Source organism: Colius striatus, chromosome 4, assembly GCF_028858725.1.
Source record: "Colius striatus isolate bColStr4 chromosome 4, bColStr4.1.hap1, whole genome shotgun sequence".
Classification (NCBI taxonomy): Eukaryota; Metazoa; Chordata; class Aves; order Coliiformes; family Coliidae; genus Colius; species Colius striatus.
This window is the reverse complement of record NC_084762.1, coordinates 27,864,380-27,879,306: the sequence shown is the minus strand read 5'-3', so window position 1 is coordinate 27,879,306 and position 14,927 is coordinate 27,864,380. Positions and strand designations below refer to the sequence as shown.

The 14,927-nt window shown below is 35.7% G+C and overlaps 1 protein-coding gene across 1 annotated transcript in view; it reads left to right on the top strand.

The window, feature by feature from the left end:
* TMEM245 (transmembrane protein 245) overlaps positions 1 to 14,927 on the top strand; it is an 89,305-nt gene that overhangs the window by 32,092 nt on the left and 42,286 nt on the right. Inside the window, exons 7-11 of the mRNA XM_061995605.1 lie at positions 6,050 to 6,154; positions 7,392 to 7,474; positions 9,515 to 9,605; positions 10,371 to 10,469; positions 12,049 to 12,180. Of these exons, the coding sequence (XP_061851589.1) occupies positions 6,050 to 6,154; positions 7,392 to 7,474; positions 9,515 to 9,605; positions 10,371 to 10,469; positions 12,049 to 12,180 (510 nt within the window). The remainder of the gene's footprint in view (positions 1 to 6,049; positions 6,155 to 7,391; positions 7,475 to 9,514; positions 9,606 to 10,370; positions 10,470 to 12,048; positions 12,181 to 14,927) is intronic.

Genomic DNA, 14,927 nt, shown 5'->3' with positions numbered 1-14,927 from the left:
CTACTAAAATGGATGCATGTAGTTAAATGTTTTGTACAGCAGAATATTGTACTAGCCTTTCAAGTGGTAGTTTGATTTAGTTTGATTTAGTGGCATTTCTGTTTAAGAACACTTGATCTCCCTCCACCTGGTCCCTGTTCTCTGCTCAGAGACTGACATAACATGGGAGTGGTGAGACTAAAGCACACTTGTAAAGTTCTGAACGTAAGGACTTACAAATAGTGCATTGACTGGCTTCAGTCAGTGCTGTTAATCTTTTACTTCAAGTGTCACACTGGCCTGTACACTTAGTGCTACTTAGTGTAGCAGGAGTGAGGTGACAATACTCATGGCCTTGGAACTGTGAATCTAACAGCAGTTTTAGGGGAAGTGAGGGCTAGGAAAAAAAAAAAAAAGAGCAAAAAAACCCCAGCATAATTAAAACAATTGGTGTAGCCAAATTTTTTTTCTTATATGTGGCTCTTCAAAATGTGTGATGTTTTATAAGAAGTTAAAACTGATTCAGTCTATGTTTGGCTTCATATGTGACTAAAATCTGGACAACTCAGTGCAGTGATACCTCTTTGAGACTTGGGCAGTGTTGTCATTGCTTCAGAGAGCTGGAGAGGGATGCCTGTAGCATGTGTACGTCTGCAGGACCTCAGAATTTTAAAGGTGAAAATCTGATATGTGATAAAATGTGTGAAAACTAAATAATTAAGTGGAAGATAAAAAAATAAAATACCATATCTGAAATGGGATATGCTTCCATCAGCAACTCTTATCCTCACCTGCCACTTAAGTATTAGTGAGAGAATTAGTATAGTTTCTATGGTTTTATAAACAACTACCTCTCCTTTCCATTCAGTAGCTATTGCAATAGAAACTGTAGATCTGCCTTGCACGTTGTGAAAGATGCCTGAAATACTGTCATTCAGAAAGCAAAACAGAGTAGAGCATAGAGACTGTGGGAACACTGGCACACCTCTCTCGAGGGTTCTTGGAATCAATGAAATGGGGCTACACAGCTGATATCTACCATGGGTGATAGATGGCAATAACACTACATGTTGTGTCCAAACTGAGCAGCTATAAGGAATTTATGAAGTTTGATCTTCAGTATTTGATCAGTGAACACAGGGGTATATGATGGGAGGCTTTCTGTGTTTCCGAACAAGAGGGTAGAGTTACTTGCTTTATGATTCAGTTAGAATTGTTCACTAAGTGTGGAAATTTTCAATGTTCTTTTGCCCTTGAATATAATTTGGTTGTGTTAAAATTACATTTTTCTTTCCTGACTTACAAATGTTTATGTTATGTGAGTGACTTACCATTTCTAAGTTTGTGGAACCATAACCCTTCATAAAAATTTTGTGATTAGGTATTGGTTTGTTAGAACATTTTAAGTGAAGGGCTGAGGTCAGTGGGTCACAGGTAAAATTTTAGTCTCAATTTGTTTTACCATCTCTGAGTTCATCATTTGCTTGTATGAAGATTCATGTATGTAAATAATTCTTTTTTCCATAATATTGATAAGTTGCAAAAATAATTTCACTATAATTGAACTTGAAAATGTCTGGGTTTTACTTTTAGGTTAGAGATTTGCATTATTGGGCAAAACCTGGATATAGTTTCTTAACAGAGAGGTTTTTTAGTAGCTCTTTTTGAAAACAACTCTTGTTTTACAGTTTTGTAGGAAAAGATCCTAAAAATCCTATAGTGTTACACACAGTACTGACTCCTGGGCATGTAGTAATATTACAAGATGGGGGGAAAAAAAAGGCAAAAAAATACTGTGCAATCTGTAGCAGATTCTTGCGAGTTTGTTCTGTTGGATGCATTTGCTTTTAAAAAATAATAATAATAATTAATAGAATCATATTCTACCAGAGACAAAAGAAGGAGGAAATATAGATTACAGAACACTGCAGTTAAAAGGTTGCTTCCTTTGCACCTTTCTTCTTTTTGTCTGTCTTTGAAGGGAAGTACTTGTGAGAACACCAAGATAAATTTCTGGCAATCTACCAAGAAACTAAAAATACACCACCTAGATACATCAGCATTTGAAATGATGATTAATTATGGCTGCTAGTGATAAACATTTTTTTTCTTCCTATTCTAAGAGCTTCTGTTAAAGAGCTGCTTGAAACTTTTATGGGGTTTTTTGGCAAGCAGGAATAGTATATAATCACATAGTTTAACATGGTATATGTAGCCCAAAATATAGAATAAGTTCAATTGGGCTAGGATGATTTATTCTCTATAACATTGTCTGTAGCAGGAGTCTTTAGAAAATATTTGGCAATTGCTGTTGGAGAGACATTGGTATAAGTATACTTGAGACCTCATGTAGTCTGTTCTCTACTTTTTCTGACTTAAGTACTCACTTGACTCACTTTAACATAATCCTGAGATGTGTCCTGATTACAGGCTTCCCCTTATTCTCATCAGATGATATTTGTAACATAATAGCCTTGAATAGTAACTGACCGAAAGGGAAATGTCAAGAAGTCTAAGAAATGTCTTATAAAAAATCCTTGTACATAGTGAAACTGTTCAAAGAGAAAAAAAAAATAGTCCTTTTGGGTAATTTTATATAGATCTAATTGAAAATTAAATAGTAGATGTCCAGATACGCTTCACTATGTAGGTAGTTCAGAAATAAAACATGTTAGAAGAACTAGTATTCTGATGGCTCTACAGTATGGAACATGAAAATATGAAATCATAGATGATTTCATAGCGATGATAGATATGAAATGATAGTGATGATCACACTGTATAACATGGAGAGCCTGTCAAGATAGTAGGATTCCTGATGGTTAAGCATGAATTGTAGTCCTTTGTAGCTTGGTTTACTACTGTTTGTGGCATCACCCAAAATTCGGAAGCAGAGAGTACTTGCAAATTATTGACAAGCATTTTAACAGAATGCAAATTATCTTAAAACTTTTATTTTTTAGAATGAGCTAAACTTTAAAAAATAAATAAATTAGAAATTGATATCTTTCTCTTAAAAATTGTGACTTCTAAGGCTATTTTTTTTTTGGACAGTCTATTACAAATCAGTAACGTTTCAGTTTGGTTTTAAAAGTGTGACCTTCTGTAGTTTAGGAGCCTGGCTTTCCTTTACCATTGCATAATTCTGGATGCTTTGGCAACATCAACTTCCTGCTGTTGACTAACCTTTAGATTAGAAGCTTGCAAGTGGATTTAAAATACAGTGATCTCTGGCTAATGACTGACTGTTTAGTCAGTATATGTTTGTGTTTGTGTGCATGGCTGTGGTTTACAGGAAGGATATAAAGGGAGGTCTGAGAGGGCTGGGGTCAGAACGAAGTCTGTACTTGATTCAGCGGTAAGTTACAAGCACACACAGATTGGACAGTCCAACTTACCTGCAGTAACAGACATTATTGAGCATGAGCGTGCAAGGGCCAGTGCTTCCTAAGGAAGTATTGTGGCTAATGTTAGAGACAGGAAGGGAAGCTTAATAGCAAGCAGATTAATGGAGGAAGTGTAAATAAAGCCCTAAATGAATCTCATGCATCTGTTTTTACTTCACAACACTCAATTCAATTCAGTCTGCCACTGTTATATGTCTGTATCGGTTGTATAACTTGGATCTCCTTAAGACTGTGGTGAGAGATGTAGTTACAATACCTGAGATGTGAGATGTAGTTACAATACTGTGGTGAGAGATGTAGGCATACCAGAGCTGGCTTTCATCTAGCTTGCTGGGCCACCTGCCCAAGCAAATAACCACAAGGTGCGCTTGCAAGGCTCAGGCTGATGCCTGTACTGATGGTACAACACAAGTGCTACCATTACTTTATTTAACTAGATTGAAGGTAACTCAGGCTTTACATGTTCTGCCAGCCACACTTCAATGGCAACATAAGCATATTGCAACCCGCAGTAAGTAGTGTCAAGACAAGATCCCATTTGTCATGTTCCACTTCAGAGAGAATCCTCATCCTGATCTTCTGGACCTTAATCCATAGTTGCTGCTGTGGTGAAAGTTTCAGCTGCACTGAGATTTCATCAGTTGGATACCATTTGCATAATCATTGAAGTGTTTTTTGAAATTTCTGACAGTACCTCTAATTTGTTTCTTCAGTGAGTCTGATTAAGATGCAATATGTAAGACTAGCTAGAAGATTTCTTTTATGTCAAACTTGGAAAGTATATAGTAATTATTTTGAACATCATTAACTAAGAAATAGCAAGGACAGCTTTAATTCTTAATAGCTTCATTTTGGAGCTGATACTGTAAGATTTTCATCCCCTGACCATCCAGTTATTTTTGGTGATATTTTTGATTTCTGACCTTTAAAACAGTGGCTTTTATTTCCTGCTTCTCTTGCATAACTTTACATGTATATGAGGCTTGGAATGGCACAACAAATTGTTTTCAGTCTTATTCCAAAGAGGTAACAGTCCCATGTAGATGCTGCTCAGAGTTTTTCAGAAAGCTATAGAACTGCTGCTAGGCAGGTAACTTCCATCTAGTACTGACAAGGCATTTCTGATGGCTGAAACATTTTAGCAATACTGAGAAATTTTAAAAATATATAAGACAAAAGATTTTTGCAGATTCTTTCAAGTTCTCTGAATTCCTTTCTGCAGGTCGTAGTGCAGATTTTGTTACAAAACTTGCCAGCTCAACATCTTTCTTTTAAAAGAATTTTGCTTTCTTCCAGTTTTCTTCTTCATGTTGAGCAACAATTCTGAAATGCTGGATATAGTCCTTTTGTTAATTTAGCTCAAACAAGGAACTGTTTTTGTAAGAAACTGAAATTGAAAAAGAATTGCTTAATGTGCTTATCCTGTTGCACCTGAGCAGTTAGAGTACCCAAAAAAATCCTTACCTTTTTTCAAATAAGAGATAGACTTTCAGCATTACCAGATCAATTGTCCCACAGCAGTTAGTTGTTTCAAGGTCTGTTTCATGTGTAGGGATAGAGTAAATAATGAAGAAGGAACTAATGTAAACCATTACCAAGCATAGTGGCAGTTTTGATAGTTTTCTAACTAAAAAGTTACCAGCCTAATCACTGAATATGTAACTTGTACTCCTTGGAAGGACTTTCATCTGCTGCGCATTGACTTTGACCTCAGTTATCTTAAAGCACAAATTTTGCAGCTATCCTCCTGCTGCTGCTTTTTCCTGCAGTAGTGCCAGATGGGGTAGAAATAGGCTTGGTATTTGAACCATGGAAGCTAGGAAAATGTATTTGGTCATACTTGCATGGACATTCACAGCTTTTTATGTAAACAGTCAATTTGTGTCTGAGACAAAGCTCAGCTTGCACTGTTCTAGAGTTTTATCATCAGAATTCCTCTAGTCTTAAGTGGTATCACAATTTGTTTGTGGACATGTTTATAACGGGCCTTTCTGTAAACTGACAGAACAATGTACATGCCTGTTTCCTGTATCAGTAGGTTTAGCTAAATTATGTTTAATGCTAAGCATAATAATAATAAAAAAAATAGTCAGTGTTGATTGATTAGACTGATGTTCAGTAATGTAGAAAACTTCCAGCTCCATTTAGTTCAGAAGGTGATAAGCAGCTTTCAAAACTTGGTTACTTGCAGAAATACCTCATTTGTTGATTAGATGGCTGTTAACTATTGATATTTGAAAGTCATGCTCATACTTTACAGTTTATCTTGATAACTTCCAAGTCCTGGGCAGATAGGATCTATAAGCTTCTAAGTTTCTGAAGGAGAAGAGACAAATTTCTAGCTTCACAGCTGACATGAATGCTAGCTTCTAGTAAGGTCTAGGTCTAGTAAGTAAGTGTTGAATTATTGCTTGCTTTGCAGAGAGCTTGCTGTGTCTTGTAACGTGTAAATGTCGTTTGCGAAATCACATGTCATACCATGACCTTAATCATGCTAACATCGCTTGTTAATTGTTCATCTCTAAGCTTGGGCATAAATGCTGTTTGATTTTAGCCTGAGTTTTTTTACTATGATTGCAAAGAAAACAATACTGTGATACAGCATAGAGCATTGCTCTCATTAAAGATTGATTGATTTGTTTTCTCTTTTTTTTTCTCCACAGATGATCGTGTGGTTGGAGAAAATGCTAGATAAAATAATCAGCATTTTCATAATATTTTTGCTAGTGATAGGAACCCTTCTGTTAGCCCTGCTCCTTACTGCAAAGGTATAGTGTGCTAAAGAATGTAATCATAGAGCTTGGTGTAAACATTGAAAGTAAGTTACTGATATTTATGCAAAATTGTGTAGCTTAAAGAATTTTTTAAAAATCAGCAGCTAAATGCTCTGTAGTTGAAATTATTACCATACCAAAACTTCTTATATGTAAAAATTTTTTATATTTATTTGTATTTATATGTTTATTTACAAACTAACATATAGACATTTGGAAATACATTACTTGTTCTAGTAAAATAATTACTGGATTAGGTATTACATGATCAGATTTGTTTTGCATCGTGTCACACTTTGCTTGTTGATGGTAAAGCCACTGAGAATTTTTTCTTTTTAATTTACCTTGCATCAGAAACATACTTTCAAAATGCTTCAGATGTATTTGTCAATTTGTTTGTGTAATTACCTGTAATAGTCTCCTGATATCCTGTTCTGCATTTAAATATACTGAGGTTCATGATCAGATGTTCTCTGAAATGAATTTTTTATGTGTGGTTGGGTTTTTTTTTGCTCACCAGAAGAGGTCAGTCATGGATATTTTTTTTCACTCCACCTGCACCCCCTCCTTATTTTTTTTTTCCACAAGTGGAGCTGAGTTCATACTTGAAACCGTCAATAGAGATTGAATGTTTGACTTGAATACAGTTACAGAACAAAAATCAAGGAGTTTTTAAGTCAATCTCCTTTTTTCAAAATGTAGTTTTATATAATTTTGAGTGCTTAAGATTGAAAGCTTTAAAAGTTGTGTAAACATTGCTGCCTAAAGCTTTCTTATAAAAAGAACATTAAAGTCTTTATGAAAGGTGTCTTATCATTCTTATTGAGGAATTAATTTGGTGAGGCACTTCATAGCATGGTTGCTCATGTTAGAGCTGAGCATTCATTAATTTTTACACTTCTTTGATCCATAACTTAAAAAGGGATATCTGTGCTTTGTATTTTAGTACTTCCTTTGACAGTACTGGTGTATTGGTTTTTTTTTCCACTAATAACAACATAAGATTGAGGTTTCCATTTGCTAAATCTAGTTGCACTGTGCATGGCCAAAAACGTCATTTTGGGGGAGTTAGTGACACTTAATGGGTTGCCTGTGTTATTTTTTAATTGTACTAATTGGTGTCCCCCCACCCACCCCCCCCCCAAAAAAAAGAAGAAAATAAGTATCTCTGAATGTAGAGAGAGTTCTAGTCTGCATTACATAACCTTTATTCTCTCTGTATTTATTTTAGGTACATCAAGAGAGTGTTCACATGATCCACGTCACAAGCAGCTTGATCAATGAGACAGTAGCGAGTCACCCAGAATGGGCAAAGTAAGAATGCTGAAGTTAAGCGAATATTATAGGGTGGATGAACAAGCTTCCAGGTGCTCTTATGCGTAGTTCTTAATTTAAAAAAATCCCCTAGGTGAACAGAAGTGGGGGTGACTTACAGGCAGATGTAACTGCTGAGCTATGAGGCAGCGGTAGTGTTTATACGTTACTCTGGAGGACTATGAATGTGGTATCTCATTTGAGGGCTAGTTGGATTTGGTGGAGAAAGACAACTGAACAAACTTCTCTAGTTACAGTGTTGGAGGAAAATCTTGCAAAGTGCAGAGAATAAGGAAGGTACAGATTCTTCCGTGAAAGAAAAGTAGTGGCAAAGAATGCTCTCTCTGGAAGGTTGCAAGATGAGAGCCAAATTATTTTTTTCAGTGTGGAGAGCTGGGTACAGAATGCCTTTGAGGGAATAAGAGTTGAGAAAAAATGGTTTTGGAGTGAAATGAACAAGAGTTTGAGGGTGGAAAGAATGGTGACTGGGGAGAGTTCGGTATGAACCAGTTGGGAAGGACTTTTTTTTTTAAGAGTGGATGTGTATACTGTATGCAGTGGGAAAGTTTTGAAATCTGGTCTGTGCAATTATTAAAGAAAACACCAAGGGAGAGAGAAGATTTTGAGAAATGCATGTAGAGAAGAACAAGGGCACACTGTTAAGCAAAGAAATGATTGCACAAACAGCAGAAGGGGAATAAGTGAGACTGAAGTCTGTGGGAGGATGTGCCAATGTGCTTTCATTCTGCTTCAGCTAATCAGACATTGAGTAAAGGTGAGTCCAGACACTTACTGGGAAAAATGACTTGCCTCCTGGACAAGAATGGTTTGCTTTTTTCAATGGCATTTTCTAAACAAAAGTGATGATGGTTTAACAGGATTGAAAGAAAATGTGTGCTGTTTTACAAGAACAAGAAATTTTCAAAACCAGAACTGAGGTGATACAGTTAATAAAGGTTATAGTAATATGAGCTTTAGCAATACTTAAGTAGACACAATCAAAAGAACAGAAAACACTTAAAAACGTAGGGGCCTATATTCCTTCATGGCATCTCTTGTGTTGTTTGGCTTTTCCATTTTGCCAAAAATTGGAAAATAGTAAGGCTAGTGTAAATGAAAATTTGACTGTCAGAAGCTTATTTATGTAATGAAAATAGTGGAGACTAATTGAGTAATTAGTAGGATTTTAGCTAAAAATTTTACATCCAATGTTTGCATCAAAGTTTGGAGCTTCCTCATGAAGCTTTCCAAACTTGATGCTCACATTACATTTAGAGGTGAGTGACTGAAATGTCTTGGAATTCCAATGCAGAGCATTTCTGAATGGTTATACAGACAGAAAAGCTTCCACATTGATCACCTTCTCTTGGGTGAACAAATGTGGCAGTTTTATTTCTAGAATGTTTGCTTGTTTTAGAAGGGCTCCAACATGTGCCGTTGAATCAAGATGTAAAGAGAAACTTAAAGCAGAGAATGTGTGCCCTGTATTCACAAGTGTTGAAATGGTGGCAACTCAGTGGGTTCATTGCTTCCCTGAAGAAATTAATAAGCAGATAGTTTGGTGGGATGTAGAAGTAACTGGTGCCCAAAGCTGTTGCTTCATTTTGTTGTTTTTTTAAGGAAACTACCTTAACAATTTGCACTCAGGTCAACTCAGACAATAGTCTTTGCAGCTAGATGAGACTGCTTCATATAGTATTTTCAGAAAATTAGAACAATGACTAAACTTAGATGAATGTAATGTGAATAGCATGCAAAAAGATTAAAAGCAGATCTCTTGTAAAAGTTAAGATACCAATTTAGCTAAAGTTTCAGGAATCTGGGAGAATTCCAAATACAATTACATATGCTAGGTTTGTTTTGCTTGTAAGGAAATCTCGATATGTAGGAGATATTTTAGGTGTAGTAAGTTTATATGTATGTAACCTTAACTGTTTGTTGTTCTTTCAAAATGTGAATTTGTAATGTGTTTTGGGTATAATGAAATGGGAAAAATAAGTAGCAGTTACCTTTGGTTTTCCTTCTTTAAAAAAAAACTAGCTGGCTCCCAGAAGCCCAGGTTATTCAGAAGGCACTCAATTCAGCAGCCAATAATGTATACCAATATGGCCGAGAATGGATTACACATAAGGTAAGAGTGAGGTCCCTCACGTTTTCTAATGTTTTAATTTTTTGTATTTCATAATAGGAAAAAGAAAGAATGTTTTTGTCAGTGATTCTTTTCTGTATGGTTAACTCCTTCCACTCTAGTTTGGGAGTTGAAGGAAGGATGTGAGTGATTTCAGTAGCCTTTTCTGCTCAGAGGAATAGTTAAGAGTTGAAAAATCTGTCGTCATTTTAGAAAGATTGCCAGTGAGGGTGCATCAATAAAGATGAGTAATTTCCTTTATCTGGCTTTAGCTGTCCAGATGTAGGCAATGTAGACTAACTTTCTTTTTTTTTCCTGCCAATATTCCAGTTTCTATGTGGGCTGGGTGTGGTAGACCAGATTGTTTAAAAATGATTATTTATTTAGTTAACTTTCTTCGGGAGAATTTACCAAGATTCTTACTTATACGTTTTGATATCTAGCACACATCTTAAATTATTTTAAATATTTACTCTAAAGATAATCAAGGATTTGGGATTAAGTATTTTAGAGATGACACTGGTTTTTCAGTGCAGGAAGAAGTCCTCAGCTTAGTACAGCAGAATGCTTTTTTACAGACGAAATGTTCATGTTGGGAACTGTGTTGTCTGAAGTGTGTATTCCATACCAATACTCAACTTTTCTGATGATTTGGGTTTTAGCCATTGCCTTTTCTGACAGTTGTACATGACTCATCAACATTGGAGTTTGTCAGTAGATTGCAACTTCATTTTGTCCTGTGTAATGGAAGATTTCTATATATTTCAGCTCCATAAGATTTTAGGGGAAAAAGTGAATAACACCACTGTGATTGAAAAACAAGTGCTAGAGCTCTGGGACAGGCTTTATCACTCTTGGTTTGTGAAGGTGGGTAACTTTTTATGTGATATTTATATTAGTGTCACTTAGTGCTTTGAGATAATTATACTAAGTATGCATTTCTGACAGATCAGCAAAAACTGGAATGCTGAATAAAGGGCATTATAATAAAAAGTTGGAAAAAATTTCAAGTATATAAGATCATTTTACAGTCATAGTTTGAGTACAGCCAGAGCTATATCCTTCACTTGAACTGCGTGTTTTTATATATGCCAATTAATTTACATTTTGCTCACTTTTTATATTTAGTTTTTCATCGTTTAGAGATCTCTGTTGAATTTTCGTGATCTTGAGGTGTTACAAAAAGGAATCTGATGTTATGTATGATTTGTGTAAATCTTTTATTAATTTGAAATTTGGAGAAATGTGAATTTTCCTTTCACTAAATGTCTTACAATGCCTACTTAATTCTACCACTTAATGGTGAGAACTGTCTTAAAAAATAGAACTGGAGGAACAGAAAATAGGTTCTTGATATGGTTTACAAATATGGAAGGCCTGATGGAGGGAGATTTTTTGAATACTCATATGTTTCTGCTCTAAATAAACTGCTAGCTCAGAAAAAAGATTTCTCTGTTGCTGTGACTTGTTAAAAGAATGTTACTAATTTTGTGTTGTAAAGTGTAAAAATGCATCTAAGGCTAATTGGTAATAAGCAGAAAATTTAATGCTCTTAGATAAATTAGTACAGACACTTTGTTTGGAACGCTCCTTGCTCTGTTTGCCAAAAAAGATACTGTCATTTTGGATGAAGGCTGGTAAGGTTAAAAGTTTTCGGAACACTCTATCTTATGTAAACATTGGAGTCAAGAACTTGAGGAGTGTCTTGTCAGGATGAGATCGGTTGTAGGCAATGGGTTTGCTTAGACTTGCTCACGCTAGAATTTTAGCATCCTTCTGTGAAACACTTGTCATGGTCCCAGAGTCACATTGTCTCATGCTACACAGTTGTCATGTGTATTCAGCTGGACAATAGGCAACTTCGTAATTAGGATGAAGCCACTTACAGAATTAGCTGTTGTTATGGGCATTTCATGTCGTCTTCATATGTTACAGTTAAAAGCTATGTAGTCAGAAGAAATCCTCCATGTTTCCAGTTTAGCTTTTGGCTTTTGCATGACTGGACATTGCCAGTGGAGTAGACAGTAACTGTGAAAAAACTACTTGTTTTGGCATCTGGTTGTACTGGGAAAAGTTGTATGTTGCAAACAGTAAATTATGTAGGCAGTAACTGAAATCATTGTCTCTTTCTTATATGCTTTCATAAATAGCAAGATAGATACCATTCTGACATTCAAGCAGTAAAGCTGATGTTTAACTGAGGTGAATCAGTACAATATACAGAACTGTAATTATATGGGATAATTAACTATGGTTTCTGTCAGGTTTTAGTTTTTCCATTATACAGAGTACTTCCAGGTATGTTTGAGGATGCAAATTAAAGCAGCTCTAAGTATTTAGATGCATGTTGGATCTGTTCCTCATTAAGAAAACATTAGCCTTTGGCTTTCTCAAATCTGTTAAGTTACTCAAATGTCTGTTTTCTTTGTTTTTGTCTCCTTTTAAGAATGTAACACATTCTGGAAGACACAAAGGACACAAGTGGCACATAAACCGTCAAAACAGTTGGGTTGGTGATATTCTGGACTGGCAAGATGTGGCATCGTTTGTTCATGATAACATTGAAACATTTCTTTCGGTATGTGTTTTTTTGCCCTTATTACTAAATTGGTCTCATTTTTTACTGATAACAAGTCCTCCTTAGACTACCACTGAGGTTGTGGATTCAAATACATGGAAATTATGGGAACACTGTTAGTATTACTTACAGTTAAATAAGCAATTATTGTAAGCCTACTTAGGATATTACCATACTGCAAACAGAGCTGGTTGTGATGAAGAAGCTCTCCTGATTTCAGCATCTTCATTAACACTAGCTTCCCAGACTTCTTCCTAAGCAAGATTGTTAATGTAGGATTACCTGTGTCACCTGCAAGCTGCTTTAAAACACTTCATATTATTTAGGCTTTTTTAAAAAGAGACCAGTTCTCTGGGTTATAATTGAAGAAACCATTCATAGAGTCATAGAATCATAGAATGGTAGGAGTTGGAAGGGACCTCTAAAGATCATCTAGTCCAACCTCCCTGCAGAAGCAGGTCCACCTAGATCAGGTCACACAGGAACACATCCAGGTGGGTTTTGAAGACCTCCAGAGAAGGAGACTCCACACCCTCCCTGGGCAGCCTGTGCCAGGGCTCCCTCACCCTCACAGTGAAATAGTTTTTTCTTACATTTAAATGGAACTTTTTATGTTCCAGCTTCATCCCATTACCCCTTGTCCTGTTGCTAGCTACAATAGAAAAACGTGATGCCCCAACCTTCTGACATCCACCATTTAGATATTTGTAAATATTAATGTGATCCATTCCCCTCAATCTCCTCTTCTCTAGACCAAACAGCCCCAGTTCCCGTAGCCTTTCCTCATACGGAATATGCTCCACTAGAGGTTGTGAAAAACCAAGAGGTTATGAAAACAAAAACCATTTTTGTAGCCTTTTGGTTTTTTTCTCAGATGATTATTCATTCAGTTGAAACTGCTTATTTCTCTCTTCTTATATGAAAATTCTGTGGAGAATGTGATTAATATTTTATACTGTGTGAATTCCTGAGTTAATGCACTGGACCTTTCACCTCATGAGGAGAAAAGAAAAAGCATTGAAAGCAATCCAAACTGAAGCAACTACGTTTCTATCGAAAATTAAGTCTGAAATACTTAATATACAGAGTCAATCCCTGATACAGCTCATCTTTGACTTGAACTGTTATAAACTAGAAGTTTTAGAAGAACATTGTTTATACCAAACTTGCAACATAATGTTTCTGTGGATGCAATTAAAGCTAGAATTTGCCTCCAGGCAGTTCTTGGTTTAGTGTCACAGGCACCTGTGCTTTTTCTATTTTCCCTCATTTGCTGCTTAAATGGCTACATAGAAGATGTTGAGAGAAAGTTTTATTGCAGTGAGTGGTGTTTTTAGATTATAAGGAAATTTGCTTCATACTGTCTCAAAGCTGACCATACATACTTGAGGCAGTGTTAAAAAAATGCATGTTGTCATCATTTAAATTCAATATGGAGTTTCGTTCCAGGCAAGAGGGAGAGAAGGAGGAGGAATTACAAGATATGTACTAGCTATGTAATTTCCAGCATTGCTGCACAGTGCTCAGAAACCATGATGAAAAGTATGCTTCAGTAATCTAAATAGGCTACCATAGTGGAGGAAATAGTGTGTAAGAGAGAGTAAATATTTAAGATTGAAATACATTAATATTAAAATTTTAATCTGCTGGCATGCTTTGCTTTGCTTCTAAAATCTGGTTTAGAAGTTCAGGGAAAAAATGTGCTAGCAGTTGACTTGCTTTCCTGTTTATTTCCATGAACATATTACTCATCAGCTGTGAGGAAACACCTGTCCTTTTTCTCCGTACACTCATGTCCTTAATGATAGACTGTGAACCAGTCAGTATAGTATATAGCTCTAAATCCTGATTTCACATCCTTACCGGGCAGCATTTTCTTTGCTGGTTTGGTCATACACAGTGCATTGCAAAAACATTACTCAGAATGATATTTCAAATTAAAATTAATGGGTTTTTTTCCTGTTTGTTGTTTATGTCATTACAACTTGGAGATGATAAAAATAACTTTGACTTAAGTCTGGTGTTTTTAAGCAAGTTGCTTACTTACCCTAGGGTACAATGGAAGCTTAGGGTGTTTAAGATTCACGTTTTAGACAGAGCATGAAAATCCATCTCTTAGTATTTTGACGAGGAACAAAAAGTTATTGGAATGGCATACTGAGTTGTGAAGGTTCAATATTTAAACTATCTGGGTGCTTTTGAGGGGGACTGATTGTAGGAGATTAGTTTTTGATGGATTTTCTTTGTGTTTTAGGTTCAGTTGGGTTTTATTGCCTCTTATTTGCTTTTTTGTGTTTTGTGGGACTTAAGATGGGGTTTTTGGTTTTTTTTTTTTGATTGAACGTGTTGTGTATGGTAGGGGTTGTGAAGGAGTTTAAATAGATTAGCTGAAATTCAAACTGTAGGATGTTTCTGCCTTTGGACAATTGAAATCAATGCTAATATGCAGTTCTTAAGCAAGACACGCTACAGTGCCAAAATTGCTCTGAAAGTTTTTTAAAACAGAAACCATTTAAAGAAGATGGGATAACTGTAAAGAAGTGTGTGTGGATATGCATTAGTAATATTATTAGTAATTAGTAATATTTCTTCCACCTTTGGAAAATAATAAACTAAGATTATAGTAGTTGCACATAGTAAATACTTATGCATAGATTTGAGGCCAGAGTTTTCTATGGATTTGCCAGTGTCATACTGCAAACAAACAGATAAGCTCTTTTCCATTGACAGACATCATGGAAAGTGTT